Source organism: Magnolia sinica, chromosome 4 (genome assembly GCF_029962835.1).
Source record: "Magnolia sinica isolate HGM2019 chromosome 4, MsV1, whole genome shotgun sequence".
Taxonomy (NCBI): Eukaryota; Viridiplantae; Streptophyta; class Magnoliopsida; order Magnoliales; family Magnoliaceae; genus Magnolia; species Magnolia sinica.
Window position 1 is genome coordinate 108,153,638 of NC_080576.1, and position 27,938 is coordinate 108,181,575.

Below are 27,938 nucleotides of genomic sequence, written 5' to 3' on the forward strand. Positions count from 1 at the left end.
CAGAACAAGAAGTGATTCATAGATCATACTTATTTTCCCAATATCAAATCATCGTACGAATATGATAAAACTAACAGTACGTGTTTAGGCTATTAACAGCCTAAAATAGATGCCTCCTATGGACAGTCTGGATTAGGTACACGTATGCCACGCGTATGGTTGATACGTGAGTGTAGTATATTCCACATGAAAAACGTACCCCTTGTTAACGTCAACTAACGGAACCGTCAGTCCGTCCGTTTTATATTCCTTCCTCTCCTTTTCTTCTTCCTTCCTTTCTCTCTTTCAACGGCTCCGAACATAGCTACCTCGTACATTCTAGGGTTTGTATTTTTAGCTCTCCTTTCTCTCTATTCATGAGCTCTTCTCCGATTCCCGCCTTTTTTCTGCACCAGACGGTAACCGATTTTCAAAATTCTTCCGTGTTTTTAACTGATCTGGATTCCCAACGTTCGATTTTCTAGAATTCTTGTTCACCCGATTCGTTTCTGTTCAGAAAATCTTCTCAGTTTCTATTCGGAAACCCTAGAAATTAGGTTTTTGTTTTGTAATTTTTGGTTTGTTTTGGAGATCTGCCAGTTTTTGATTTTGGATTTTTGATTTCCTGATTAGGATGTGGTGGTTTGGAAACGATTGTAGAGATGGAGGTGGAAATGGGAGCGGTGAAAATCGAGTCGAGCTGCGTTGAGAACAGGCAATCAGCTGCAGCTTCGAGTTCGTCGGTTTCTGAAGGAAGCTGCGGATTTGGGTTGAAATCGCCAGGGGTTTGCAGCCCGGTGACAGTGTCGTCTCCATCTTATCATCGGTAACGTCCTTTTATCTGAATTCGGGTTCTTTTTCCCCTTTTCCTTAAAAGAAAACAAAAAATCTTCTTTTAGATCTTCGTGGTGTCTGATAGTTCTATGGGATGCAGTTTGGTCGATTAGGATTCTAAATCTTTTTATGAGCTGTTTGTTTGGTTTGGATTTTAGGACAAGTCAATTTTGATATGCTAGAGTTCCTTGTGGCGAATTCTTTGAGTGGTGGATACTCATCTTCAAAATTTTGGGCAAAATAGGGACGTTGGAATAGGTCTCGTTCTAATACTTTAGAAAACTTGTGATGTGAATAGATCTAGGTTACGCTGGTACAGCGTGGGTTCTGGGTAGATACTTGATGCTGAGACAGGAACGCTAGTTGCAACTGCCCATCTGCAAATGGCAAGCACAAGCGCCCCACATGTGCTGATGTGGCAAGCATGAGAGGTGTCTGGGGTGTTCTTCAAGTGGTCATGTGGTGAATGTGATGTAGCCCAAAACTAAGCGGGTCTGCTCATTGGGTGGGCTGCACATGTAACCATCACTTTCTTGTACATGTGGCCTACGTAAGGGTGGACAAGTCTGATTTTTGGGCTATACACAAAACCAAGGGCCTGGCTGATGAATGGCAAGCACAAGCGCCCCACATGTGCTGATGTGGCAAGCATGAGAGGTATCTAGGGTGTTCTTCAAGTGGTCATGTGGTGAATGTGATGTAGCCCAAAACTAAGCGGGTCTGCTCATTAGGTGGGCTGCACATGTAACCATCACCTTCTTGTACATGTGGCCTACGTAAGGGTGGACAAGTCTGATTTTTAGACTATACACAAAACCAAGGGCCTGGCTGATGAATGACAGAGTTGTATAAATGTGAAATGTTGCCATGTTGTGGAAATTACATTTTGGTGTCTGTATATCGATGCTTGCAAGTAGCATCCCTAATCCTCACACTTAAAAGATGTGTTGGACCTTTGTACACATCCATTTTGAAGTTTCAGGTAACATGGGAAAGACCTATTCATATAACTAAATGGTTTAAAGAACTGAAGGAGAAATAAGAATGCGAAGTATCACAATTTGGAGATGACACATTTCATTCAGCCAAAAGAAAGGAGCTAACAAAAATGAGTGTAAGGTTGCAATAATTAGGTGGCCCTTGTAAGTTGTAACTCTCATAAACTGCTATTTATGAAGTCTGAGCACTCACATTTTGATGAGACTCATGCTCCGGTCTGGGAGAGATCTCAAATACCTTAAACAACTCTATTGCACCACTGTTACCAATGCAGTCCTCTCACTACCCACTGCCTGGATGATCTTGGTGGCAGAAACAAATGGCTAAAACAGGATTCATACATTGCATGCCAGAGACCTCAAAAGTAAAGCCTCCTTGGGCAACAATGGTTCTTTTTTTTTTGGGGGGGGCGGGGGGGTGGGGAGGTCTCCTTAGGCAACTGTTTGCAACTGTTCTGCACAGTCAATTCTCATCACCCCCACCAAATTTAGTTGCTGGTGGCTGTGATATTTAGATCTCTCCACTGTACTAGTAAATTGGTCATAACATGTTTTCATGACACAATTGTGAATTTTCACTCCCGTGGAGAAGAATTGCAAAGGACTCAAAATAATCAACTGGTAGGGTATCAGTTCTCATCATCCCCCGCCAAGGCGGAGGTCTCCTTAGGCAACTGTTCTGCATGGTCAATTCTCATCATCCCCTGCCAAATTTAGTTGCTGGTGGCTGTAATATTTAGACCTCTCCACTGTACTAGTTAATTGATCATAACATGTTTTCATGACACAATTGTGAATTTTCACTCCCGTGGAGAAGAAGAATTGTGAAGGACTCAAAATAATCAACTGGTAGGGTATCAGGACTACTTATTAATGAATAGCTAGTCGAGTTAAAGCACACAAGTTCTAAAACATTTTTCAGCATTAATTATTTACACCAACAGAAATAATATTTTGTTTTCAGATTTAATTGCCCACTTTCAGTGACTTCAATATTTACTCCAGTAATCATCCAAGGCATTTTTAATTGCCAAGTATTCATTTTTAGTTGCCAAATCGACGAGAGAATTTCCAAGTTGGTGATCTGGAATCTTCTGATTTTTAAGAACCTTGGTTCTGTTTCCATTGTGAGGCGATCCAAGAATTGAAGGTAGAGAAAACTTGCTCCCATTAGTGTATGCTGGTGTACAAAGTCCAGTGAAGTTTTTCTATATGTAAATCTTGTAATTGTCTCAGCCTTTTGGGAACACGAGGGGAATTGTAGTTAGCACGTGGTCTATACCTGCCTTAAAAAAATATCTTAACTGTTTTAGGACATTCAATTGTGAACGTGCACTCTGTACTATCTACTTCCTTTTCCATTATCCTTTTTCCCCCTTGTGGGACACCTCGCATTGCCATTTGTTTTGTTTACAACATTGTGTATTGCCATTTGTTTTGTTTACAATATTGTCTACTATCTACTTGCTTTAAAGCTTAACTATATCTTGTATATTTGGCAGGATTTGTACTTCCTTTCACTCTTTATGTTTCCTAATATTAATTAACCTTCTACAGAAGGACAACTGGTCCCATAAGGCGGGCGAAGGGTGGTTGGACACCACAGGAGGTAGCTACTTACTAATTCCCGTTTGTAAATGCTTCTATACATATCACAAGGCAGTTAGAAGATGTTACTCCAACGTACAAGCGGTTGTGGTTAACGACCACTTAAAATGTTTTCATTCATTTTCTATTTCTTGTCATACTTCATGGGCTGCATCGTTAACCATTTCAAAGGTTTCAGCCTTCCCATTTGTATTTGCAGTTTGGTATAAGAGAGAGAGAGAGAGAAAAGAGAGTTTAGAGGACAAGAAAATGGAAGAGAATTAAGGATAACTAGCATTGGATGTCCCACCCCCTTGCTTTAAAAAAAAATAAAAATAAATAATATATTATTTATATATTAAAAAAATTCACTAAATTATAAGAACACATCCATTGGAAAAGAAATCATACATCCAATCATCATGTGGGCTGCAACACAGAAAACAATGCACATCCATTGAAAACACACCACTGTAACATGGTGGCCCACATGATGGATTGGATGGGTTTGATGCCATGCCATACACACACCACAACAGTCCCCATAGAAGAAACGATTGTAGAACAAGCTTATTCCACAACGTTGCATACGAACCATCCTCCCGAAAAGAAAAAAAGAAGAAGAAAAAAGGCAAAAAAAACCCTAAATCAACAAGTAAATCCATCAAAATGAAATAAAACTCATTAATCGAGATCAAGAGTAAGAGACACGTACCTCTTTTCAACTGTAAATCATTAGAAAAATTCTAAATCTTCAGCTCCATAGCCATATGGATGTGAAATGGGGGAATCTCAAACATCTCCTTTGATTGGGCTTCAATTTCAATGCCCATGAAAATTTAGTCACAGGATCTTCTCATGGGGCTGATTACTCCATAGTAATTTCATCTTTAATGGATGTCTGAACTGAGAGAATTAAATCGCATTTTATGTGGTGTAAGGTGTCTTGTGGTGGAATTTTAGGGCTTTCGAAAGCCCTCTTTCGAATAGCTTTCGTTTCATAAAAGCTAGATTGCAATGTCAGTTTTACACCATTTACAATGGTTGTAATTCTGCCCCTTGTACACTTGGCATGCCTGTACTATATTGCCACATGTGATTATAGGTGCAATTCTAGAGATATGCTCCCTCCACAATAGTACCCAAAGTTTGGAAGGTCTAGGCACTTGTACTTTTAGTGCCATGTATGAGGAGGACGAGTCACCACCATCTATAAATAGGTGTTGAACTAACATCACAAAAATAGATTTTGTAGCTTAAACTAAAAATAGCACATAGCATATGTGACTTACGCTACATGCTACGCATTGTATAGTGTATGCTACACATCAAGTAGCGTACGCTACACAGTTCTTATGGCTATTTATCTGCACTAAGTAGCACTATAGCTATGCAGCACTCAGTGTTTTAAATGGCTATGCTATGTAGTGTTTAGCTCTCTCTTTTAAATACCTACTCTACATAGCATGTAACTTACTCTACATAGCGTAGCTTAGCCTTAATGCTATGCAGCTCATGAAAATAGCTTAATTCGCGTGTAGCCTATGCTACATGATAATTTTCATATGCTACATGCAATATCGACTATCCTACATGCTTCGTGGCTCACATTACAAGTTGTTTATCATTGCAACATTAAAATCAATTAATGTTTTCAATGATTTATTACAAATTTCTATTTCAACCAAAATTAGTTAATCTTTTCAATGCTTTTACTAAAAATAATATCAGTTTCATTGCTCTTTCTTTACCTTTATACTTAATCATTACACTTTTTCTGTTACTTTAGGCTGTGTTTGATTGCACCAAATATCATGAAATTTTGTTAAATTTCACTATTAAGCAGTCTAATTTGCTGTAAAATATTATGAAATTGGTGCAACCAAGCGCCACCTTGATTAAAAATCTAGAAGTAGCCTGTAGCTTACGCTAAACACTATCTAGTTTATGCCTCATGCCTCAGAGGGGTGAATGTTACATGCTATTTGCTATTTAAAACATTGGCTATGCTTCATAGTGTATGCTATGCGCTACACTATGAAAGCTATTTAGAACACTGCTTTTGAATCTCATTTTGGGCAAGGATCAATGTATTTTCATTATTCGCATGGACACATATCATTGGCTGCTGACCTTGACCTCAACAAACTTGCTACAGGATGAGACATTGAGAAATGCTGTTGAACTTTTCAAGGGAAAATGCTGGAAGAAAATTGGTTTGTCCCTCTTCCTTTTCTCCACTACTAGCACATAATGCTTCTTGATATACATTCAAATTCTGGCCTAAACCTGCCTTGGTTTGACTTGTTAGCTAAGGCTAAAGTTTTTTTTTTTTTTTTGAAAGATCACTAAAATTTCATTAGAAGAAAGAGAGACAAAACAGAAAGGGCAAAATTTCACTAGCTAAGGCTCAAGTTGATTATTCTTGCTTGCTCGACTCCATGCCTTAGTCTTTTTTTTTTTGTGCAGTTTTATGTATTATACCACTATCTTAAGCATGATAGATGAGAAATTTATTGTTATTCCCTACTTCTATTTCATCTCCATAATTAACCGCCTCATTAAATATTGATATTGCATGCAATCGTTTCCTCACATGAGTTTTGTTTTATTTTTCTCATTATCAAGTTAGTTGCATAGGTTGATCTCTCAGTTGTTGATACTGTTTAATGCATTTATTCAAAATAAAAAAAAATCCATTCATATAGGGGTTCCAACCATGGCTCAGTGGTAGACAGAGTGCATTTCAACATTGAGGTCATGGGTTCAGGCCCATGTTACCATTCAAAAAAAAACCCCGTTCATATAGTGCTATCAACTGGAACATAGTACAAACCTGAAGATATCCCATAATTTCTTGAAGTTCAACAATCATAATAAAAAGCATCAAATTGATTCATCTTGACACTAACAATGGGAATTCTTTGAAATATATGTACTTCTGCTATCTTTGAAAAAATTACACATTTTCCATAGTATAAGATACCATACATCTTTCTCAATACTTCTCTATGGAAAATGTAAAATGTTTCCTTCTCATAATTTTAATCTCCACAATAATTTAGGTTGGTATGCTTTTCAAAAAAGAAAGAAAAAAAAAAAGAGGTTGACATCTCCATGTATCTAATGTAAATGCATTTACTCAATTTCAAACAAGTTCCCGCTCATAGTACAATCAGTTGGATCCTAGTTTTTAAGCTGAATTAGAATAATCTTAGAAAGATATTCCATAAAAAAAGTATTGAGAAAGGTGTATTAAGTTATCTTTGAAATATATGTACTTCTGTTATCTTTGAAAAAATTACACATTTTCCATAGCATAAGATACCATACATCTTTCTCAATACTTCTCTATGGAAAACGTAAAATGTTTCCTTTTCATAATTTTAATCTCCACAATAATTTAGGTTGGCATGCTTTTCTAAAAAGAAAGAAAAAAGAGAGGTTGACATCTCCATCTATCCAATGTAAATGCATTTACTCAATTTCAACAAGTTCCCGCTTATAGTACAATCAGTTGGATCCTAGTTTTTAAGCTGAATTAGAATAATCTTAGAAAGATATTCCATAAAAAAAGTATTGTGAAAGGTGTATTAAGTTGATTTTCAACTCAACTTGATAAACTTCCGTTGGTTTCATCGATAATATCAACTTACCTTTAGTTGTGATATTTCCAATAATGCTTTAGACATCTCTTGGCATTCCAAGTACCCAAGGTGGCATTGGTACCAAACTTACATAATCTATTTCTGTAAGAGGTGGCATGACCAAATACAAGATGTAATTCTGAGTTTCCTCTTTTGATGCACTTTTGCCAAGGAACTTTGCCTAACTTCAAAGTCCTAGTGGTCTTTTCTGTTCGTTACTCAGTGAGTTCCAGTCAGCCTGTGTGATGCCAATCATCCTCTCCTTTTATTTCTTTCCTGCATCCCCCGACTGAAATAAGCCTTTACCTTTTGCAACCGATCAAGTTTAGCTTAGGTAGTAGAAACGGCAAGTCCCACCACTTGTGCAAAACTTCTCTCCTGATAGGGTGTTTTTTGGTTACTGATATAGTGTAAATTTCAGCTCACTTCCTCCTTTAACTATAGTCTAATTGAGCACCCTTTGTACCGAACACCCATATTGGCATCTCATACGCCACACATCACTGTATCTTACCAGCACAAACGCCATTACTCTGTGCTTCTAGAAAAGTCTCCAAGTAAAAAATGAGTAAACCAATTCAGCATCTTCTTTTTCTTCTTCTTCTTCCTCCTCCTTTGAATGCATATATTGAAGAAGGGTTAGATATTTCCCTCCATAAAAATCAGCTTTGCAAAATCCCCAGCTTTGGGGAGAGCTTATCCACCCTAAGGTCAGAAGATTAGAAAAGATATATTGAAGAAGGGTTAGAGATTCCCCTGCATGAAAATCAGCTTTGCAAAATCCCTACCTTTGGGGAAAGCTTATCCACTATAAAGTTAAACCCTCATGAACACTATAAAAAGAAACCACAAATGTCACACTCCAGTTTTTGGATCTCGAGTCATCTTGACTCAGTCACCTAGTCACCAGGTGCTGTGTGACTCACTTCCAAACTTGCAATCCACTCAATCATTCATTTACACTCACACATTCATAGTTAGGGGTGTCAATGATCTGGGCTTGGCCCTGAAAAATCAGAATTTTGAATAGGCCTGCCTGACGGCCCAACCCAAAACAGTTCAAAATCTGGGCTGAGACCTACCCCAGGCCTGGCCCATTGACAACCCTATTTATAGTAGAAGGGAATCAAATACTGCTCCTTTATAAAAAAAATAAAAAATAAAATCAAATAATCCAATCCATCCTCGGAAAAATTATTCAACCAGATGAACGTATCTAACTTGTCCAAATACTTCCTACTGAAAACAAAAGAAAATTCTAATCATTATTATTGAGCGCATCCCGCTCTTGAAGTTTCCTCTCTTCGTAGGCACGCATAATTTCCTCATGTTTTGCCTTTGCTTTGGGTGGAATATTTTCAAAGTCAAATGGTAGTTTCCGCAGTCTCTTCACATATTCCCTATCTTGGCATTTTTAGATCTCAAAGGAGTGAGCCGTAAAGCTCAACAAGCAGTTACTAACACGTCATTATTTCCACAAGCATTCTCAGAATTCATAATTTTTAAAAATACATGATGAAGCATGATTATGCAAATATATGAAAACTTCCAATCTTCCTCTAAGAAGTCCACACGAGATTCTAAGCCTAACCACAACATTTGGCCTACGGCTCAGCCACTCCAATTGGCCCACGACCCACATCCCATTTCTACCATATCATTTTGGCCCATGGCCCAAAATGATCGCATTTATTCTCTGCCACACATGGAATTCTTTCTCTTTGTAACATACTATTTGACGCAGGACAGCCCTAATTATGATGCATGCTCATGGAGATAATTAAACAGCGGAAATAAAAGGAATAAATGATCTAAAATTCTAACAATAATCATCATAACTGAGAAAATCATAAAGGAAACATGCAATGGAGCGGGCCATCACTACAACCATGGAGTATGGAATTCAATTACTACTTAGGTTGGATCCGGCGAGGGATGAGACCTCCCGATCTTGCATGGTCACACCCAATCGATCAATGAAGATCACTAGTCCGAAGAACCAAGAAGTTTCTTGGATTAGGGATTTGAGAATTTGGGGATTTAGGGTTTAGATCAGTTCTCAAGATTTTGATCGAAGAGGAATTAGCCAAAACAAAAAAATAGAAGAAAGAAAGTTATTACCTTGAGGAAGTTGGAGGGGCACAAGAAGAAATTAGAAGAAGAAGATCAAGGGGAGAGAAGAAGCACCATTAGAGAGAAGAGAGGAAGGAGGCAACCAAAGGGCTTGCTTTTCATTCATCAATAGTTGAAATTCGTGTTTAGGGCTTTACCCCACTTAAATAAGCACATAAAGACATAAAATTACTAAAATACCCCTAGGACAAGCAAATAAAGATATAAGATTACTAAAAGACCGCTAACTAAGTCAAAAAATGTGCAAATAACATAAGTATGGGAAAGTTTGGGCGCTCGGTCCTCTTTCTCCAATCTTCCTTCACATGTGTCTTCCCTAAGTGGGGTCTTCTATATGTCCAATCACATGTGAAAGGTCTTCAGCTCCTCAATATTTGCCTATCCACAAGGACGGCACTTGTGGTTGGCGCTTTCTTCGTTGGTACACCTTGAATGCACCTGTGTCCGCATCAATTCCCCTCGGGTGAGAAAAACTCGACCCCGACGAGTTAAAACTTTTGTAGCGCTCAAGTAGATCTGGATCAATTCCCTGCAATGCGTTGCCCGACAGCCACGTAGATTCAGACGATGGTTTGTTCTTCCACTTGACAAGATACCTTTGGAAACCCCCATCTCTCGTGGATACTATCTCGTCATCCAAGATTTCCTCAATTGCTTCTTTATGGGTAATGGGTGGAGGAGGGGGTGGAAGGGGTTGGGTAGCAAACTCAGAAAAAGGCCATGAAAGGGACGATGTATCAACAATAGGAGTATGGGCACGGACTAGATCTTCCACATTAAAAGTTGGATTAATGCTCATTTCAGATGGAAGGTCAACCCGATACGCGTTGGACCCAACCTTTTGTAATATCTTGAATGGTCCAGCACTACGCGCTTGTAATTTCTTTGCAGATCCTTGAGAGAATCGCTCTGGCCTTATTCGCACCATTACATAGTCTCCTTCTTGAAATTCTTGCACTCTACGATGAGAATCAGCTAAAACTTTATAATCATCATTGCTCTTATTTAACCGCTGTCTAATATGTGTATGCAAATCATGAATATGGCGTGCGAATGCATCGGCTGACTCAGAAGACCTTTGGGTAACAGACATAGGTAAGAGATCTATGGGCATTTTAGGTTTATAACCACTTACAATTTCAAAAGGACTCAACCCTGTAGATCTATTATATGACCCATTATAAGCAAGTTCAGTTGGTAAAATTAGGTCCCAAGTCTTAACATGTTCACCCACTAGACAACGTAGAAGATTTCCAAGGCTACGGTTTACCACTTCAGTTTGACCATCTGTTTGTGGGTGGTAAGCAGTAGAAAATTGCAAATGAGTTCCCATAATGTGCCACAGTGTCTTCCAAAAATAGCTAGTAAATCGAACATCACGATCAGACACTATGGTTTTAGGTAACCCATGGAGACGCACCACACCATCAAAAAAAAGACGAGCAACATGAGACGCATCTGACGTCTTCGAACATGGGAGGAAATGCGCCATTTTAGAAAAACGGTCCACAACGACAAAAACGGAATCGTGCTTTTTTATAGTCTTGGGAAGCCCGAGCACGAAGTCCATACTAATGTCCTGCCACGGAGCATGTGGCACTGGCAATGGCGTGTACAACCCAGTATTTTGCTTTCTTTGCTTTGCCAACTGACATGTTCGACACTGCCCTAAAACTTTGGCTACGTCTCGCTTGAGGCTTGGCCAATAGAAACGATCTTCCACGAGGGCAATGGTCTTATCACGACCAAAATGGCCAGCTATCCCTCCTGAATGAAGCTCCCAGATGAGGAATTCACGAAAGGACATACGGGGAATACAAAGTCTGTCTCCCTTGAAAAGAAAGCCATCTTTAAGAACATATCCACCCATAATATGCTGGTCACTAGAGAGCGACGTGTAAGTACCCCCAAAATCAGGACATATGGGGTATTCATTTTTCAGTTGCTCAAATCCGACTACCTCTACACTCAAGGAGTTGAGCAACGCCACTCTCCTACTAAGGGCATCCGCTGGTTTTCAACCCCGGCCTTGTGTTTCAAAACAAACGAATATTCCTGAAGAAACGCTACCCACTTGGCATGCCTTGGGTTGAGTTTCTTTTGAGAATGCAAATATCTCAAAGCCTCATGGTCAGAAAACAAAACGAATTCTTGCGGTAGGAGGTAGTGTCGCCAATGTCTCAGGGATTGCACTACCGCATAAAATTCTTTGTCGTAAGTGGAGTATTTTTGTTTTGCCTCATTCAGTTTTTCACTGAAATAGGCCACTGGGTGTCCTTCTTGACTCAACACTCCACCTATACCGACACCAGACGCATCGCACGCTACTACAAAGACTGTAGAAAAGTCAGGTAGACGCATGACAGGAGCTTCCACCATCTTGCCCTTAATTTCTTTAAAAGCGTTGACGGCGGCTTTAGACCACACGAACTCTCCTTTTTTCATGCACTCGGTAATGGGAGCCATGATCGTGCTAAAACCCCTAATGAACCGACGATAAAAAGTTGCTAGGCCGTGAAAACTTCGCACCTCATGAATGTTCCTTGGTTCTGGCCACTCAACTATGGCCCTGACTTTTTCAGGGTCTGCTTGCATCCCTTCAGATGACACTATAAATCCTAAGAACACAACTTGGCTAGACATGAATGCACATTTCTTAAGATTAGCGTACAACTTTTCCTTCCTAAGGACACTACAGACCTTCTTTAAATGTTCAAGGTGTGATTCCTTAGTGGTACTATAAATAAGAATATCGTCAAAGTACACCACTAGGAATTTTTCCATGAACGGCCTCAAAGCTTGGGTCATCACCCGCATGAAAGTACTGGGTGCGTTAGTCAAGCCGAAGGGCATGACCAACCACTCATACAACCCATCTTTCGTCTTAAACGCCGTCTTCCACTCATCTCCGGGGCGTATACGAATTTGGTGATATCCACTCTTGAGGTCTATCTTAGAGAATATAGTGGACTTGGCCATCATGTCAAGCATATCATCAAGTCTAGGTATAGGGAACCTATACTTGACATTAATTTTGTTTATGGCACGTGTCCACACACATGCGCCACGTGCCGTCTTTCTTTGGCGTCAACAATGCAGACGGCACACGGGCTCATACTCTCTTGGATGAAACCCTTTGCGAAGCTCATCAACTTGCTTCTTCAACTCGGCATGCTCGGAGGGTTCATCCTGTGGTGAGGAAGGTTCGGTAGAGTAGACCTGGGACAAGATCAATGGCATGCTGTTGTATGTCCCTCATAGGTGGCAACTCATTCGGTAAGTCTTTAGGAAATACATCACTGTATTCCTTCAGGACCGAGATCACCTCACAGGGCAACTCTGATGGAACCTCAGGTGTAATTTCTCTAGCCACAAGGGCATACACCATAGAATCCTCCTTAGCCTCTTTTTCAAACTCTCTTGCGCTGATTATATGTAAAGACTTAGGTTTGGATTTCCCCATTTCTCTAGGCTCACTTGCCTTCTCATCCTTCTTCTTTCCTAGTGTATTCTCAGGTGGCATGGGATTAAGTTTGATCTTTTTACCATTATACATAAAAGTACACGCATTCGAACGGCCAAAGATCGTGACATCATTATCGAATAGCCACGGTCTACCTAGGATAACATGCCCCACATCCATAGGTAAAACATCACACCACAGGGACTCTTTGTATGACCCAAACTCGATGGGGATTAGACATTGCTGGGTGACGGGTAGGGATGTCTTGTCAACCCAAGAAACTTTATACGGGTCTGGATGAGGTGTGGATTTCAGTTTTAAGCGATCTAAGGTGCTAGTGGAAATCACATTCTGACAACTTCCACTGTCCACTATCACCTTACAATTCTTTTCACCACACTTGGCAATAGTGTAGAAGATAGTGCTTCGACGCCAGTCAGCACTACTTCTAGACTGAGCTAACACACGCCTGACTACTGCAAGCGTTGCTTCTCCATCCACTTCTTCATCAGTAAGTCCTCCTTCAGGGTGATACTCTTCAACTTCATAATCACCCTGGTCATCTCCACCCTCGTGGGATTCGCCTATAACTAAGGCTCTCCCACGGCTCTTCGTAAGACACTGATTAGACATGTGGCCAAGGTTGCCACACTCATAGCACCTCACTTGGCTCATGTTACTAGGACCGGCACCAAGAACCCCTTTGCCCTTGTCCTCCCTAGGCCTAGGCGGAATGGTCGCCTGTGCCCTAGGTTGATTACCAATATTAGGTCTAGTTCCTTGGGAACTAGATCTAGTATTGGAGTCTCGGGACTCAAAACGACGAACGACAGGAGCCTTCAGATACTGCTCTAACTCCTGCATGACTTGATATGCTTCATCTAAGTCCGTTAAGGGCCGAGTGATAAGCTCACGCTGAAGATCCGCACAAAGGCCCGTCTTAAAACGCGAGAGCGTTACTAGAGGGTCTTCTCGGATATCACATCGCATCACATACTCTTCAAATTTAGCGATGTAGTCAGCGGCAGACATTGACCCTTGGCGTAAGGATTGCCATTGGTCAAGGAGCTTCTGACGGTATGAGAGAGGAAGGTACTTCTCCTTCAACTTCTCTTTCATCTCATACCAATGTGTGATAGGGGCTCTACCAACTCTCTCTACCCTACGCTCGGTGTTGGTCCAGAAGAGCTTGGCTTGACCCACAAGCTTCATCTTAGCAAACCGCATTTGACGGTTTTCTGACATGCCATACCACTCAAAGTAGTGGTCCATGTCAGCAACCCAGTCAAGGAATGCCTTGGGATCCAAGCGTCCATCAAAACTTGGGGCCTCAACTCTCACACTCTTCATCGCACGCTCATCTGGATCATAACGGTCTTGATGACCATATGTGGCTCGTGCCTCTCGCACCACACCACGACCGTTACCACGATCTCTATCCTCACTACCACCACGTGTGGCAGCGCGTTCTTCAATGATTCCTTCCACTTGGGAGTGCGCATCTTCCCCTACAGCGGGGTTTTCCTTTTGGGACGCCTCTAGTTGCTCCACCTTAGTCATGGTAATGGTAATTTGGTTCTCAAGGCGGGCAAACTCACGCCTTTGACCCACTTCTAGAGCGGTTATCTTTTGTATCAATTGAGCAAGTTGCTCAGATAACTGCTCGTTATTCATGGTAGGTTGAAGTCCGAAACCTCTACCTCTTCTCGTGGGCATACAATGAAGACTTGAACCAAACTCTACCTAACTAGACTACTAGGTGTTATGACTTTCAAGATGAATGCGATGAATGCAAAACTACTATGAACTGACACAATTAAGTTGAAACAGGAAACAACTCAAATCTGAAAATTTTCCAGATTAGGAACTTTCTAAAATTGAAAAGTTTCTAAAATTGAAAACTTTCTAAACCTGGAACTTTCCTAAGTTAAACCTAAAAAAAATCAAAACCCTAATTTGATAACTCGATCTAGACAAAAACCATGCAAGCCTAGGCTTTGATACCAAATTTGACGCAGGACAGCCCTAATTATGATGCATGCTCATGGAGATAATTAAACAGCGGAAATAAAAGGAATAAATGATCTAAAATTCTAACAATAATCATCATAACTGAGAAAATCATAAAGGAAACATGCAATGGAGCGGGCCATCACTACAACCATGGAGTATGGAATTCAATTACTACTTAGGTTGGATCCGGCGAGGGATGAGACCTCCCGATCTTGCATGGTCACACCCAATCGATCAATGAAGATCACTAGTCCGAAGAACCAAGAAGTTTCTTGGATTAGGGATTTGAGAATTTGGGGATTTAGGGTTTAGATCAGTTCTCAAGATTTTGATCGAAGAGGAATTAGCCAAAACAAAAAAATAGAAGAAAGAAAGTTATTACCTTGAGGAAGTTGGAGGGGCACAAGAAGAAATTAGAAGAAGAAGATCAAGGGGAGAGAAGAAGCACCATTAGAGAGAAGAGAGGAAGGAGGCAACCAAAGGGCTTGCTTTTCATTCATCAATAGTTGAAATTCGTGTTTAGGGCTTTACCCCACTTAAATAAGCACATAAAGACATAAAATTACTAAAATACCCCTAGGATAAGCAAATAAAGATATAAGATTACTAAAAGACCGCTAACTAAGTCAAAAAATGTGCAAATAACATAAGTATGGGAAAGTTTGGGCACTCGGTCCTCTTTCTCCAATCTTCCTTCACATGTGTCTTCCCTAGGTGGGGTCTTCTATATGTCCAATCACATGTGAAAGGTCTTCAGCTCCTCAATATTTGCCTATCCACAAGGACGGCACTTGTGGTTGGCGCTTTCTTCGTTGGTACACCTTGAATGCACCTGTGTCCGCATCACTATTTGATTTCAATAGTAACCATTTCAAATTGATTAACGGTTTCTTTACCTGATCCACCGATCGCGGTTGCAGTACAGGGAACAGGGAACACATCCCAAAGATCTCACCTTCTGTCATCATACAAGTGCACACATACACCACATACTCCGCCACTCCTTGTACCCATCTTCCAAGGATGCGATGAATGAAATGAAATGAGCATTCAATAGAGATACACAAGCTAAAAAAGCACTAGTTATAAACACCTGTTACCAAAATTGAGAAATTCGCATGTGAATGGTGTTTGTTTTCTACATTTAATTGATATCACCTAAGTTCCTCTCCTCTAGTCGGTCGTTGTGCTTTTCTTTTAGCCATTCTCTCCCCCCCTTTTTTTTTTTTTGGCATTTGGTAAATATAAGAAAAATACCATACTCTAAATCTGAGCCATTTATTTGATATTAAATCCTTGCGATAGGTCCACTAGTCAAGAGGTAATTACATCTGACGTAGGACTATCGGATAATGGTCTTTCCTAAATCCAACCGTCCATTTTAAAATCTAACTCCAAAAATTCGGATTGGATAATTCTTCAATTAGATACCGCTAAAGAAGGATTAAATGTTCGATTCATAACTTAAATGATTTAGATCCTCAAATTACTTTTTATAATCTCTTTGTATAATAGGATTTATGGTTTTTAGAGTATGCGGGGCCTATCCCAACTGGTGTATATTCTCTTAATTTTTTTTTTTTTTTTAGAATTATCAAAATCTCCTTAACAAGGGCGGGACCCACATGTACAATAAGAACCAATTATGGCCCACTAATTTATCTCATCATTATGTGGCTAATATATCCAAAATTTCAAATCAAAATACCTGAATTACAAAACTCATTAACTTTAATAATTATGGGCTGATCAAAATAAATTTGAAACAAAATCATGACCCATCAAATTTGTACATGTGCATTAATGCGGGGTCATCTTTCTCATATGTTCCCCACTTTTCCACTATTTTCTTCGTTTCTTCTTTGTGCAACCGCCGATTGCACGTGAGGCTTCAATTTACTGAACGTGGGGCCCACTTGCCTATGCATGTGGTCCACCTAACTGTGCATGGGATCCACCTGACTGTCCATGTGGACAGCAGGTGGGCCCCACCATGCTAACTCACGTGTGTAGCATGTGGGCCCCACAACGCTGCCCACATGTGGACAGCGTGTGTGGCCCACACGGCTGTCCATGTGGACAGCGTATGGGGCCCACACCTCTGCCCACGTGGCAGCTCGTTGTGGCCCACCTTTTTCTCGATATGTGTGGTTCATTCATGCTTTATCCTTCCACTTTCAGCCCTCATTGATGCACATGTAAAATAAATATGAAATAACATTAATAAATGAAACAAATACAATATACTTGCTAAAAACATTTGGCCCACTAAAAGCTATTCTTCGCTTCCGAACAATATGCTTTTTATATTGTGGATGATGTAGAAAGAAATAATTTGTATGCGAGCATTATTCTTGAAGCTTCTAACTGTCAATCATTTATTCAGTGATTAATACAATAACATGGTTTATGTCTTTCTGTAATACAAACCTCAAAGTTGCGAATTAAAAAGTTAACCTTCCTCAAATACTTGATATCTTCAAGTATTGAAACTACCATTACTGGGTTTGTCCATGTTTGGACTGGTGGTTTGTCTTATGATTAGTTGGATGCCTGTATGAGCTGAATCTTTTCCAGATAGATCGGAAGTGCAATACTTGCATTGATGGCTAGCCCACTAAAAACTATTCTTCGCTTCTGAACAATATGCTTTTTATATTGTGGATGATGTAGAAAGAAATAATTTGTATGCGAGCATTATTCTTGAAGCTTCTAGCTGTCAATCATTTATTCAGTGATTAATACAATAACATGGTTTATGTCTTTCTGTAATACAAACCTCAAAGTTGCGAATTAGAAAGTTAACCTTCCTCAAATACTTGATTTCTTCAAGTATTTAAATTATCATTACTGGGTTTGTCCATGTTTGGACTGGTGGTTTGTCTTATGATTAGTTGGATGCCTGTATGCAGCTGAATCTTTTCCAGATAGATCGGAAGTGCAATGCTTGCATCGATGGCAAAAAGTTCTTAATCCAGAACTTATTAAGGGACCTTGGACCCAAGAGGTTTAATTCTAGCTATCCTCGTATGTACATATAGTACCAGTAGCAGAAGAATTGCAATTCAAAATTAGGTTTTCTTTACCACTGTATGGTTGCTTCACAGGAAGATGAAAAAATCATGGAACTGGTATCGAAGTATGGGCCAACGAAATGGTCCGTTATAGCAAAGTCCTTGCCTGGTCGCATTGGGAAACAATGTCGGGAGAGGTAATGGTTTGACCTATCATCTAATAATTGTAGATTTTTTTATGTTGTGGCTTGACTGAAATGCGATCTCACAGTATCACTTACATGGTGTCTCAACGAATGATTATTTGTTTTCACTTCTGATCCATAGCTGCACAGGATAGAGTCGATAGACCTGTTTTCCATTTTAGGGTAATGATATTTTGGGCTCAGTTTTTCAACATCTCTCTGTCAAATTTGAGTGGTCATGTATAGGTAGGTACCTAAGATTTCATTTTAGGTTAATGAAATTTGGGCTCAATCTTTCAACATCTCTCTGTCAAATTTTAGTGATCGACATATGGTTCCTAAGATGTGTATAACGACCTGGGCGTGACTAAACAGAAACTTGAAAAAATATCTGGAGAACCAAATGAACACCTGGAAAAAATCTGGTTGTGGTCTTCTCTCTCTCTCTCTCTCTCTCTCTCTCTCTCACTCACTCAAATTCCTTCCAGAACAATGGAGTTACCATGTATGTTGAGTATTTTCTAGCTGCAACCTGGTGAATCTATTTGTTACAAGAAGTTGAACATAGTGACCTTCACAATATTTTTTTTTGGCATGAACTTTGCTAAGATCATGCACGTGTGCAAGGCAGCCCATGTACATGCCGCACATCTGCCACGGCACAATGGTATGAGATCCAATCCATACATTAGAGCGATACCACTATGTAGATGCTCTTGCCCAAGGATCAGGTCTGTCCACTTGTCTGGTGGGCCACAGTTTATAAAACAAATATAAAGCTGAAGAAACTTGATTGGAGTTTTTTTTTTTTTTTTAATCTGTTCAACTGCTTCTAAAATCGTAGCCCACATGCTGAATGGACCAGATTTATTTTCATGCGAGGATATCTACACAGTCAAACCCAAACTGATGGACGGCTTTGATATTCCACCTGTGCACCCATGCTGGTGGACGTGGTGGTGTGTGCAGAAGCTGCCTTGTACATGCATGTGGGCTTAGCAAAGCTCATTTGGCTTAATGGTTTCAAGTTGCATTAGAAAGTTGTAAAGCTGTGTTAGCATTTTGTAGTTCGACTCTGACTGAAGGTTCTCAACCTTTTACTGCTATGCACATGAAGGTTCACACTGACAGGCACGTATGCTCAAGAATATGTAGTAGGGTTCATTTTAAATATCAGATGGGTCTTGAATGAGCCAAGTTGGTTTCGTCCCAACTCAGCCTGTTTCAGCTATTTACAGGCTAGTTTAGGCTTTGACTCATCCAAGACAAACTGGAGCCGAGTCAACTCATTCGACTGACTCAGATTTGGTCCAAAATGAGCTGCAACTAAAACCATGGTTCCCAAACACCTCAATGGATGGGAAGTCACTGTCCACCTTGTGTACGTGTTAACATATCATGTGTATGACATCCGAGCCATCCAGGAGGTGGGCTCTACCATGAAGATCACCTGGCAGAAGCAGGTCTATCCATCCATCAAGTTGGGTACATGTCTAGTTGAATCAAACTGTTTTCTATCCATTATTTTCATGTAGTGGGGCCCATCTGATGAGTGGATTGGCTTGATTATTGGGCGAAGTACTTCATGGTATGCGTGCACTATGTGGAAGGGAACAACTGTCCATTGAGGTCTGTGCGAATGTTTCATATATAGACAAGCACCCTCCCACGCCCACCCATCCACTGACTCCCACGTACAGCCCACCACACACACACACACACCTACATGTACCCACCCACACATGCAGGCACGTACGGACATACATATGTACATAAATGTGCATGTGCGTGTGTCTGTGTATCATCATCACCATCATGGCCTTGTCCTGCAACATTTGTTTTATTTGTTTCTAGTTTGATGTTGTTACACTCTCGACTGTACACAATCAGAACAGTCAAAGAACATACATCTTCAGTACTACCACATTGTCAGCACCTGAAGATTAGTAAACATCGTGTTAAGAAACTGTGTTAATCCATTGGGATAGGATTACATTATTAGTTGCGTATCTGCACCATTTCTTTTAAAGCTGTTTCTAGTTTGATGTTGTTACAACCTCAACTGTACACATTATTAGTTGCCTATCTGCGCATCTGTGTATCATCATCACCATCATGGCCTTGTCCTGCAACATTTGTTTTATTTGTTTCTAGTTTGATGTTGTTACACTCTCAACTGTGCACAATCAGAACAGTCAAAGAACATACATCTTCAGTACTACCACATTGTCAGAACCTGAAGATTAGTAAACATCGTGTTAAGAAACTGTGTCAATCCATTGGGATAGGATTACATTATTAGTTGCCTATCTGCACCATTTCTTTTAAAGCTGTTTCTAGTTTGATGTTGTTACAACCTCAACTATACACAATAAGAACGGTCAATGAACATGTCTTCAGTATTTTTTTGTTGTTGAAAGATTACATCTTCAGTACTATCACATTGTCAGAACCTGAAAGTTAGAAAACATCGTGTTAAGAAACTATGTTAATCCATTGGGATAGGATTACATTATTAGTTGCCTATCTGCACCATTTCTTTGAAAGCTGTTTCTAGTTTGATGTTGTTACACTCTCAATTATATGCAATAAGGACAGTCAAAGAATATACCTCTTCAGTAGTATCACATCATCAGAACCTGAAAGTTAGAGAACATTGTGTTAAGAAACGCATCCTTTGGGATGGATTACGTTCTTAGTTGCTTGTCGTCACATTAAAGAACTGAAGATTCTGTAAACTATTTTTCAGGTGGCACAATCATTTGAACCCACTTATAAAGAAAGATGCTTGGACATTGGATGAGGAACTTGCACTCATGCATGCCCATCAAGTGCATGGGAATAAATGGGCAGAAATTGCTAAGGTTTTACCTGGAAGGTACCAGTTGTTTTGCAATATAATGTTTTTGAAATATTTTTGTCTACATTTTAAGTTGCATACTTGGAGTAGTTTCTGCGATCTTCTTCGCCAACTGATTCTTCTTTTGATAGTGTTTCGATTTTTCCCGCAGTTTCTCTGGATTATGTACTGTACTTATAGCTTTTTTTTGGGTTAGCTTGTTAGTACACCCCACTGTCAGTTCACACTTCACTGTTAGCCACCCCCAAGGTATTATGTACTGTACTGTAGCTTAAGTTTAAACTACTGAATTAAACCCTATTGCCTTTGGATTAACCCATGTCTAGGAAAATATCCGTAGTATTAGCAATCTTTTAGAAGGCAATAGAAATTTTATTACCGACCAAAGCAGGATAATGCCTAATGAAAAATTCCGAGGAAGTAGGGAAGAGCCCCTAGCCTCGGACTAGAAAGACTATTCTATTATGATCCCAATTCTTTAAAGAGCCTTGTGTGATGCGTTCCGTTAGTCCTAGGGTTTTTGGCATATTGGTTAGGTTCTTAACAATTGGTGTTAAAGTCAACACCACATGACGCATGACAACTAACCACTTGCTCTAAAAGCTAGAACTGATAGAGAATAGCAAATCAATCCCTTTATCTCATAGCCCAGGTTAGGCCCTCGGCCGAACCCCCTCGTGGGCCCCACTTCACATGGGTCCCGCCTCACACGGGCCTCCCTCCCCTAGTGTGCCCCCTCTTCACAAAGGTCACCCCACTCGAGCCTGGTGTAAAAATGCCTCTGCATTAATCACCCCTGGTGAGGAGTCTCGAACACGAGACCTCCCGCTTTGATACCATTTTTGACGTAGGACAACTAATCACTTGCTCTAAAAGCTCTAACCGATAGAATGTGGCGAATCAATCCCTTTATGCCCAAGTCAGGCCCTCGGCCGAACCCCCTCGTGGGCCCCACTTCACATGAGTCACAGCTCACACGGGTTGCCAACCCCGAGTGTGCCTCCGGTTCACAAAGGCCACCCCACTTGAGCCCCGTGTAAAAATACCCATGCATTACCACATCCTTTGTTCGAGTGCCATGATGTGAGAAGGGCTATCTGGAGAATTAGAGTGCGGTCGCCAAGTGCAAAGGGCTACTTGGACAGTTAAGAGTGCAGCCGCCAAGTGGAAAGGGCTACCTGGATAATTAGAGTGCAACCGTGATGCCCTCTCCAACTGGACAATAGCTAGTGGAAAGGGCTACGTAAAAAAGAGGCCAGAGTAAGTGCTGCCACCGTGTGGGCTGCCGCGGATGTTGGTTGTGGAGCATAGTGGAATGTTACAATCCCAATGGTTTAAAGAGGCTAGTTTGACGTGTTCCATCAGTCCTAGGGCTTTTGCCATATTGATTAGGTTCTTAACATATTCCTTGGCCAACGAAGGGAAAGAAAAGCTCACACCTTGGGCCAATGAAAAAACAAGAGAGCCCACACCTCGGCTCAAGGTACATGTGTTTTAATTTTGTCTGTGTTACATCATAAATATGTGATTTCACATTTGATAAACATGGACATGGACTTCAGTTGCTTGCTGAAACCTTCCATAACATTACATATACCCGAAAGTGTTAGCATTACATGAACCTTGCATTATATCTATTCTCAAAATCATTGGTGTCACTTGCATATTTATGACTAGCGACAAATTCTTTGACTGCTGCTTCAGTCTTTTATTCTAGCCCCCCCGCCCATCTCTCTCTCTCTCTCTCTCTCTCTCTCTCTCTCTCTCTCTCTTTTTCAATTACAGAGAAATGGAGAAAGAGACCAGTCTGCATCTTCTAATTGTGCACTATCTCTCCCCTTGCACCAATTAGAGAAATCAGAGACCTGTATCTTCTAATTTTTCACTTCTATATTTGTTACAATATTTTGTTCTTTGGGGTTAATTTTTCCACTACTTCTTCTCTGTAGCACTTCTATGTATTCCTTTCTTGTTTGTTCAACCATTATGATATTACTATTAGTGCATTCTCAATCACATTGTTTGTTCACATGGTGCCAGACACAGAGGTTACCATCTCTCTCGACATGTTTATTTCCACTTATGGGAATTGATTGTTGAAGGCTATGTTGTTTGATAATCTTGATTAAAAATGTGCATGGCATTAATTTTTCTGGCCTGATTTCTGCATGCGTCACAGAACTATGCCCAATATCCAAGACCATACTTATGGCATATGTGGATGAGATCTGGAATCTACTTAAGTGGGCCTTACCATGAAGGGTTGATAGACAAAGGTGCTGATTAGACAATCCTAACCATCCGATCAACTACCTCCAAATGGATGGCAAGGGACAAATATAAAATAAAAAGAAAAGGAAATGACCACATCCAATGAGAAAAACTTCACAATTGAAGACTAGGGCAATCTAATCTGTGTGATTTATATTACCTAATAGACCGCCCAGTGGGACCCACCTGATGAACAATCTGTACCTCATAAACATCTACCATGTGTAGGATTTCTGGAAGTTGCACACAGAACTCTGTTCATGCTGGATAAATCTGTCCCTTTAAATTTTTGTTAACTCATTTACTTTCAGTTTTAAGTTTGATTTTCAGTTAACAGATGACTTTTGTGTTTCCAGGACCGATAACTCAATAAAGAATCACTGGAACAGTTCCTTAAAGAAAAAGTTAGATTTCTATTTGGCCACTGGGAAACTTCCTCCACTGCCAAAGACAAACATGCAAACTGACACCAAAGATCTAGTAAAACCTTCTGGGAATTTATTGGTTTGTTCTAATAAAGGATCGGACACAAGTCCTCGAAATTACTCAGAAACTGCAGTTCTTACACATGCTGGCCAGACTGCAGATTTGTGCAAATCGGAAGACAACTGCAATAATCAGTTGGAATCCTCATCCATGCAATTTTACGATACAGATGCTTCATTAAGAGCACCAGTTAACAGATCCAATAATTCTGATGCTGCTGAGTGCAAGCCAGATGCATCAAAATTTGATATTTGCTGCAATAAATCTGACTCAAGACTAAGCTCCGGGGGATGTGGCAGCAATGGTGAAATTGATCGAGACAACAATGTTACTGGGACATTGCTGCATTCTGCATCTTCTACCTTTGGTTCGTTGTGCTACGAGCCACCTTCGTTAGAGAGTTATGATGTTCCCATAAATGCTGTACATTATCGTATGCCGCAGCCTTCTGACTCAAATGTGCCAATGTCACCCATTGGTTGTTTCACTCCTTTCACGAAGGGTACCAGTTCAGTTGAGCAAAGCGTAGAATCTATATTAAAGAATGCAGCTAAGAGCTTTCCAAATACTCCTTCCATATTATTAAAGAGAAAGAGGGAAACAACTGGTTTAAAGATCCATGACAATTCATGTACTCCTGAAGAAAAAGAAAGAGAAAAGGCTAATCAAGGACAGATGGGATTGTCAAATGCAAGTTCTGGTGAAAGTCCTGCTTGTTACGGTAGTGGGGGAGTCGAGCCATGCAATGTAAAGTCTTTCAATGTCTCTCCACCTTATCGGTTGATGTCGAAACGTACAGCTATTTTCAAGTCTGTGGAGAGGCAGCTCAAGTTCACATTAGATAAAGAGAAGCTTGGTGGTAATTCCAACCCTATGAGCTTGGCAATTACAGCACACTCCTATGCTACTGATTCTTCTGCCGACCTATCAAGAATACATGGGGGGAAATTCAGCGAGCATCTAGTTGTAGAAGGTTTAAGCAGCGAGCGTGCACAAACAACTAAGATGGGAGTGACTTAGTATGTAAACTGTAAGTATTCTGGAACCATAACTTTCTAAAGACATTCTTTCGAGCTCACGTTAGCATGCAATACTATTTTTGGCTGCAGGCAGGAATGGTCGGGCCTGGATTTGATTTAAGCCTAACTTTTAAACTGGTTGGGCTGAGCCTCTTGAAAAATTTGATTTTCTAGGCCATCACCCAGCCTAATTGCAATCATGAGAATCCCTGTTTTGCAGGATTTGTAAGGCTGACCCAAATAGCTAGGCCACAAGGCTATGATGATGATAGACACTTCACTTATACTGTCATCCTAGTCCCATTTGGTGGATTTGTTTGTTATTTTTATTGTCCTCCTGCCATTTATTTGGTGCTCCAGTCTGGTCTGGTGTTCAAAATATTCAGATTAGACTCTGAACTTGGCTGAATACCTTGGTGAGATTTGACTCAAAATCTCTCCTTATCATCATTTCAAACTAACGCAGCTAAGATTTTTCGAACCATGGGAAGACTCAAAGCAATTTTTCTCTGTTGAACCATTGAAATTTGGTTTTATTTAATGTTTTTCCTCCATCATGTATTTTGAGGTAACCTCTAAAAAAAAAAAAAAAGTGGAACAAGGAGGGAGGGTTCATGTTTGATGATTATTCTTAGTAGAAGAAATTATTTAAATTTAGTCTTCTTCCGGACACTAGTAGAAATTTTTTTCTCAAAAGAATAGAACTAGGCATTCAATTGGCACATATTGATTTTTTAAAAAAATCAATTTATATTTTACAATTTTTATTTATTTTTTAATGTTCTCACAACTTGCGTGCTTACTCTTTGCCCTTTTGTTTTCCTATGTCAATGATCAGTACCTTTCACACGTTATGTGATTCTACTTCATTCTGCTTTGTTTATTTCTGCCACGTGACTATTGTTACCATTAAGAAATCTCCAATGCTTATCCTCTAGTTATAGTGCTTGTATTGAATTCTTTATTGTGGTCCCCATGTCATGATCTCTAATAACCGTCTTGGCAGTGGAAAAAAAAAAAAAACATGCACACACCCACCCACACACACGCTGTAGTGGGATTTCGCCACCTATGGGTACTCGAACCCTTGACCTGGTGTTGAAACTCTTGTGAGTCTACCACTGGGGCAAGAGTAAGAACCTTGGCAGCGGGGAAGTTATTTGAAGGTGTCTTATATAAATTCATCATCATCATCTAAGCCTTATCCCAATTAACAGGGTTTGGCTACATGAATTCTGTTCCGCTGTTCCACTCTATCAAGAACCATACCTTCAGTTAGACCATAGGTCATCAAGTCTATGGTCTCCATTGCATATGACCAAACCATCAAGTCTACTTTTCCTCATCTTATTACCTATTGGTGCTACTCCTTAGTTTCCTCAAATGCATTCATTTCTAATTCTATCCTTCATCGTCTTGCTACTCATCCGTCTCAACATCCTCATTTCAGCTACAATCCTATGAACTTGTTGTTCTAATTGCCCAACATTCTACCTCATAAAGCATGGTTAGTCTTATAGCTATTCTATAAAATTTTCCTTCTATTTTGAGAGTGGCACACAACAATCACATAAAACTCCAAAGGCACTTCTCCACTTCTTCCGCCCAGATTGAATTCTCTACGGGCAACATCCTTCTCAATCTCTCCACTCTCATGAATTACTGACCCAAGCTATCGAAAGTGGTCATTTTGGGAAACTTCTTGGTCAACAGCCTTAACTAATTTCTCATTTTCACTCCTATTGTTACTAAAATTGCATTCCATGCACTTTGTTTTAGTCTAACTAATTTTTAATCCTTTAAATTCTAAAGCACCCCTCCATAAATTTAGCTTTGTGTTTATGTCCTCCCTCATCTTGCTGATCGAAACTGTCATATGCAAACAACATACACCATGGCATCTCTTCCTGCAATGACTCGTTAACTTGTCCATAACCAATGAGAAAAGTTACGGACTCAAATGTCGACCCCTCGCGCAAGCCTATAGTGATTAGGAACTCACTTATCTCTCCCCTAATGGTCCTCATGTTTGTTACCTTTCCCTCATCATACCTTTAATCATGCCAATATATCTACTTGAAACTCCTTCATTTCCCAACATCCACCAGATTAACTCTCTAGGGACCCTATTGTATGCTTTCTCTAAGTCGATAAAGACTATATACAGATCGTTCCTCCTCTCCCCTTATTTCTCCATCAATCCTCTGAAGAAAATAGTTTCAGTGATAGACCTCCCAAGCATGAAGCGAAACTGATTTTCCGAGACATTCGTCAACTTCAAACAATATCACCTTCGGCAACTCTTCCAGTACCCTGCTCGAGCCCCTTCTTCAACCAGTGGGCCTCTTTCGAATACCCTACAGTGAGCCCCTTTTGCCGCATGCATTATAGAAACATAATTTTGAGTAATAGGGGACCACCTACCTAGAAAAGGTGAAGCAAATGAAAAAAGATGATGCAATTATGCTGCAGATATCAAACAACTTCATGGACTTTGGGTAGGCCCCACACCATCATAAATAGTGTGATGATGGTGTGTATGCAGAGAACTAGATCGTTCCTCTTAATGTTGAAAAAAGTAAAAGCCATGTTTGGATGCTCTATGGAATTGAATTTGCAAAATTAGTTCATTAGAGAGGAAACGACCAACGTTTGTTACTTGCCTTTGTATTCATAATAAGGAAATATCTGAGGCTCCTGAGTTAAATTGGCATCAAATCCAACTTGAGAGAAGGTGGATTTGCAATTCAATTGATAGTGCATCCAAACACTTCCGAAAATAATGTTTCAGCATGCATGCAAAATGTGATTGTGTATTTGGCTTTCTTCCTTTTTCGGCATCAAATCCAACTTGAGAGAAGGTGGATTTGCAATTCAATTGATAGTGCATCCAAACACTTCCGAAAATAATGTTTCAGCATGCATGCAAAATGTGATTGTGTATTTGGCTTTCTTCCTTTTTCGTTAATTTTCCAAATAGTATTTGCTAACACTTGTCTTGTTTTCTGTCGTTTTTTTGTCCTTCTGCTTTGTTGATTTAGAAGGCGAATTCCAAGTTAATCCTGCATTTGGAGAACTCCAAGAATTCTCCACAGTAGCGTCTGTAACTCAGACGAAGCAAGGACAAATCAACCCTCTTTTGGAAGATTCAGTGTTTGCCATGGTCATCGTCGTCATCATTCTGCGATCGTGCTTGTGCGGCTCGATCACTCATATCTCATGTGCAAAATGCAAATATGATATCTGATGACATTTAAAAGAAAAAAAGGGTTATCTCATGACACCATGCACTTGTAGAATAAAAATGGGTCGCAGTGTATTCTTACTGTGGAAAATATTCAGATTGTTGTGGGCATTAGTGTACATAAAAGGCCTCTCAAAAATGGAGAAAAGGCTGTGAGAAAATTGATTTCAAGTCCAAACTAGTATTAGAATTTTTGTTTCTAGCA

General features: G+C 40.0%; 1 protein-coding gene across 2 annotated transcripts; it reads left to right on the plus strand.

The window, feature by feature from the left end:
* Positions 1-228: 228 nt before the first annotated feature.
* LOC131243726 (transcription factor MYB3R-3-like) lies at positions 229-27,938 on the plus strand. Of its 2 annotated transcripts, none has more exons than XM_058243254.1 (9): positions 229-323; positions 613-805; positions 3,369-3,420; positions 5,557-5,614; positions 17,567-17,661; positions 17,762-17,865; positions 20,603-20,731; positions 23,341-24,500; positions 27,531-27,938. In XM_058243254.1, exons 2-8 carry the CDS (start codon positions 642-644, stop codon positions 24,488-24,490), a joined length of 1,752 nt encoding a protein of 583 aa, XP_058099237.1. In that variant the 5' UTR covers positions 229-323; positions 613-641; the 3' UTR covers positions 24,491-24,500; positions 27,531-27,938. The 2 variants fall into 2 exon arrangements, with proteins under 2 accessions (XP_058099237.1, XP_058099238.1); XM_058243255.1 differs by having other exon boundaries at positions 244-323; positions 640-805.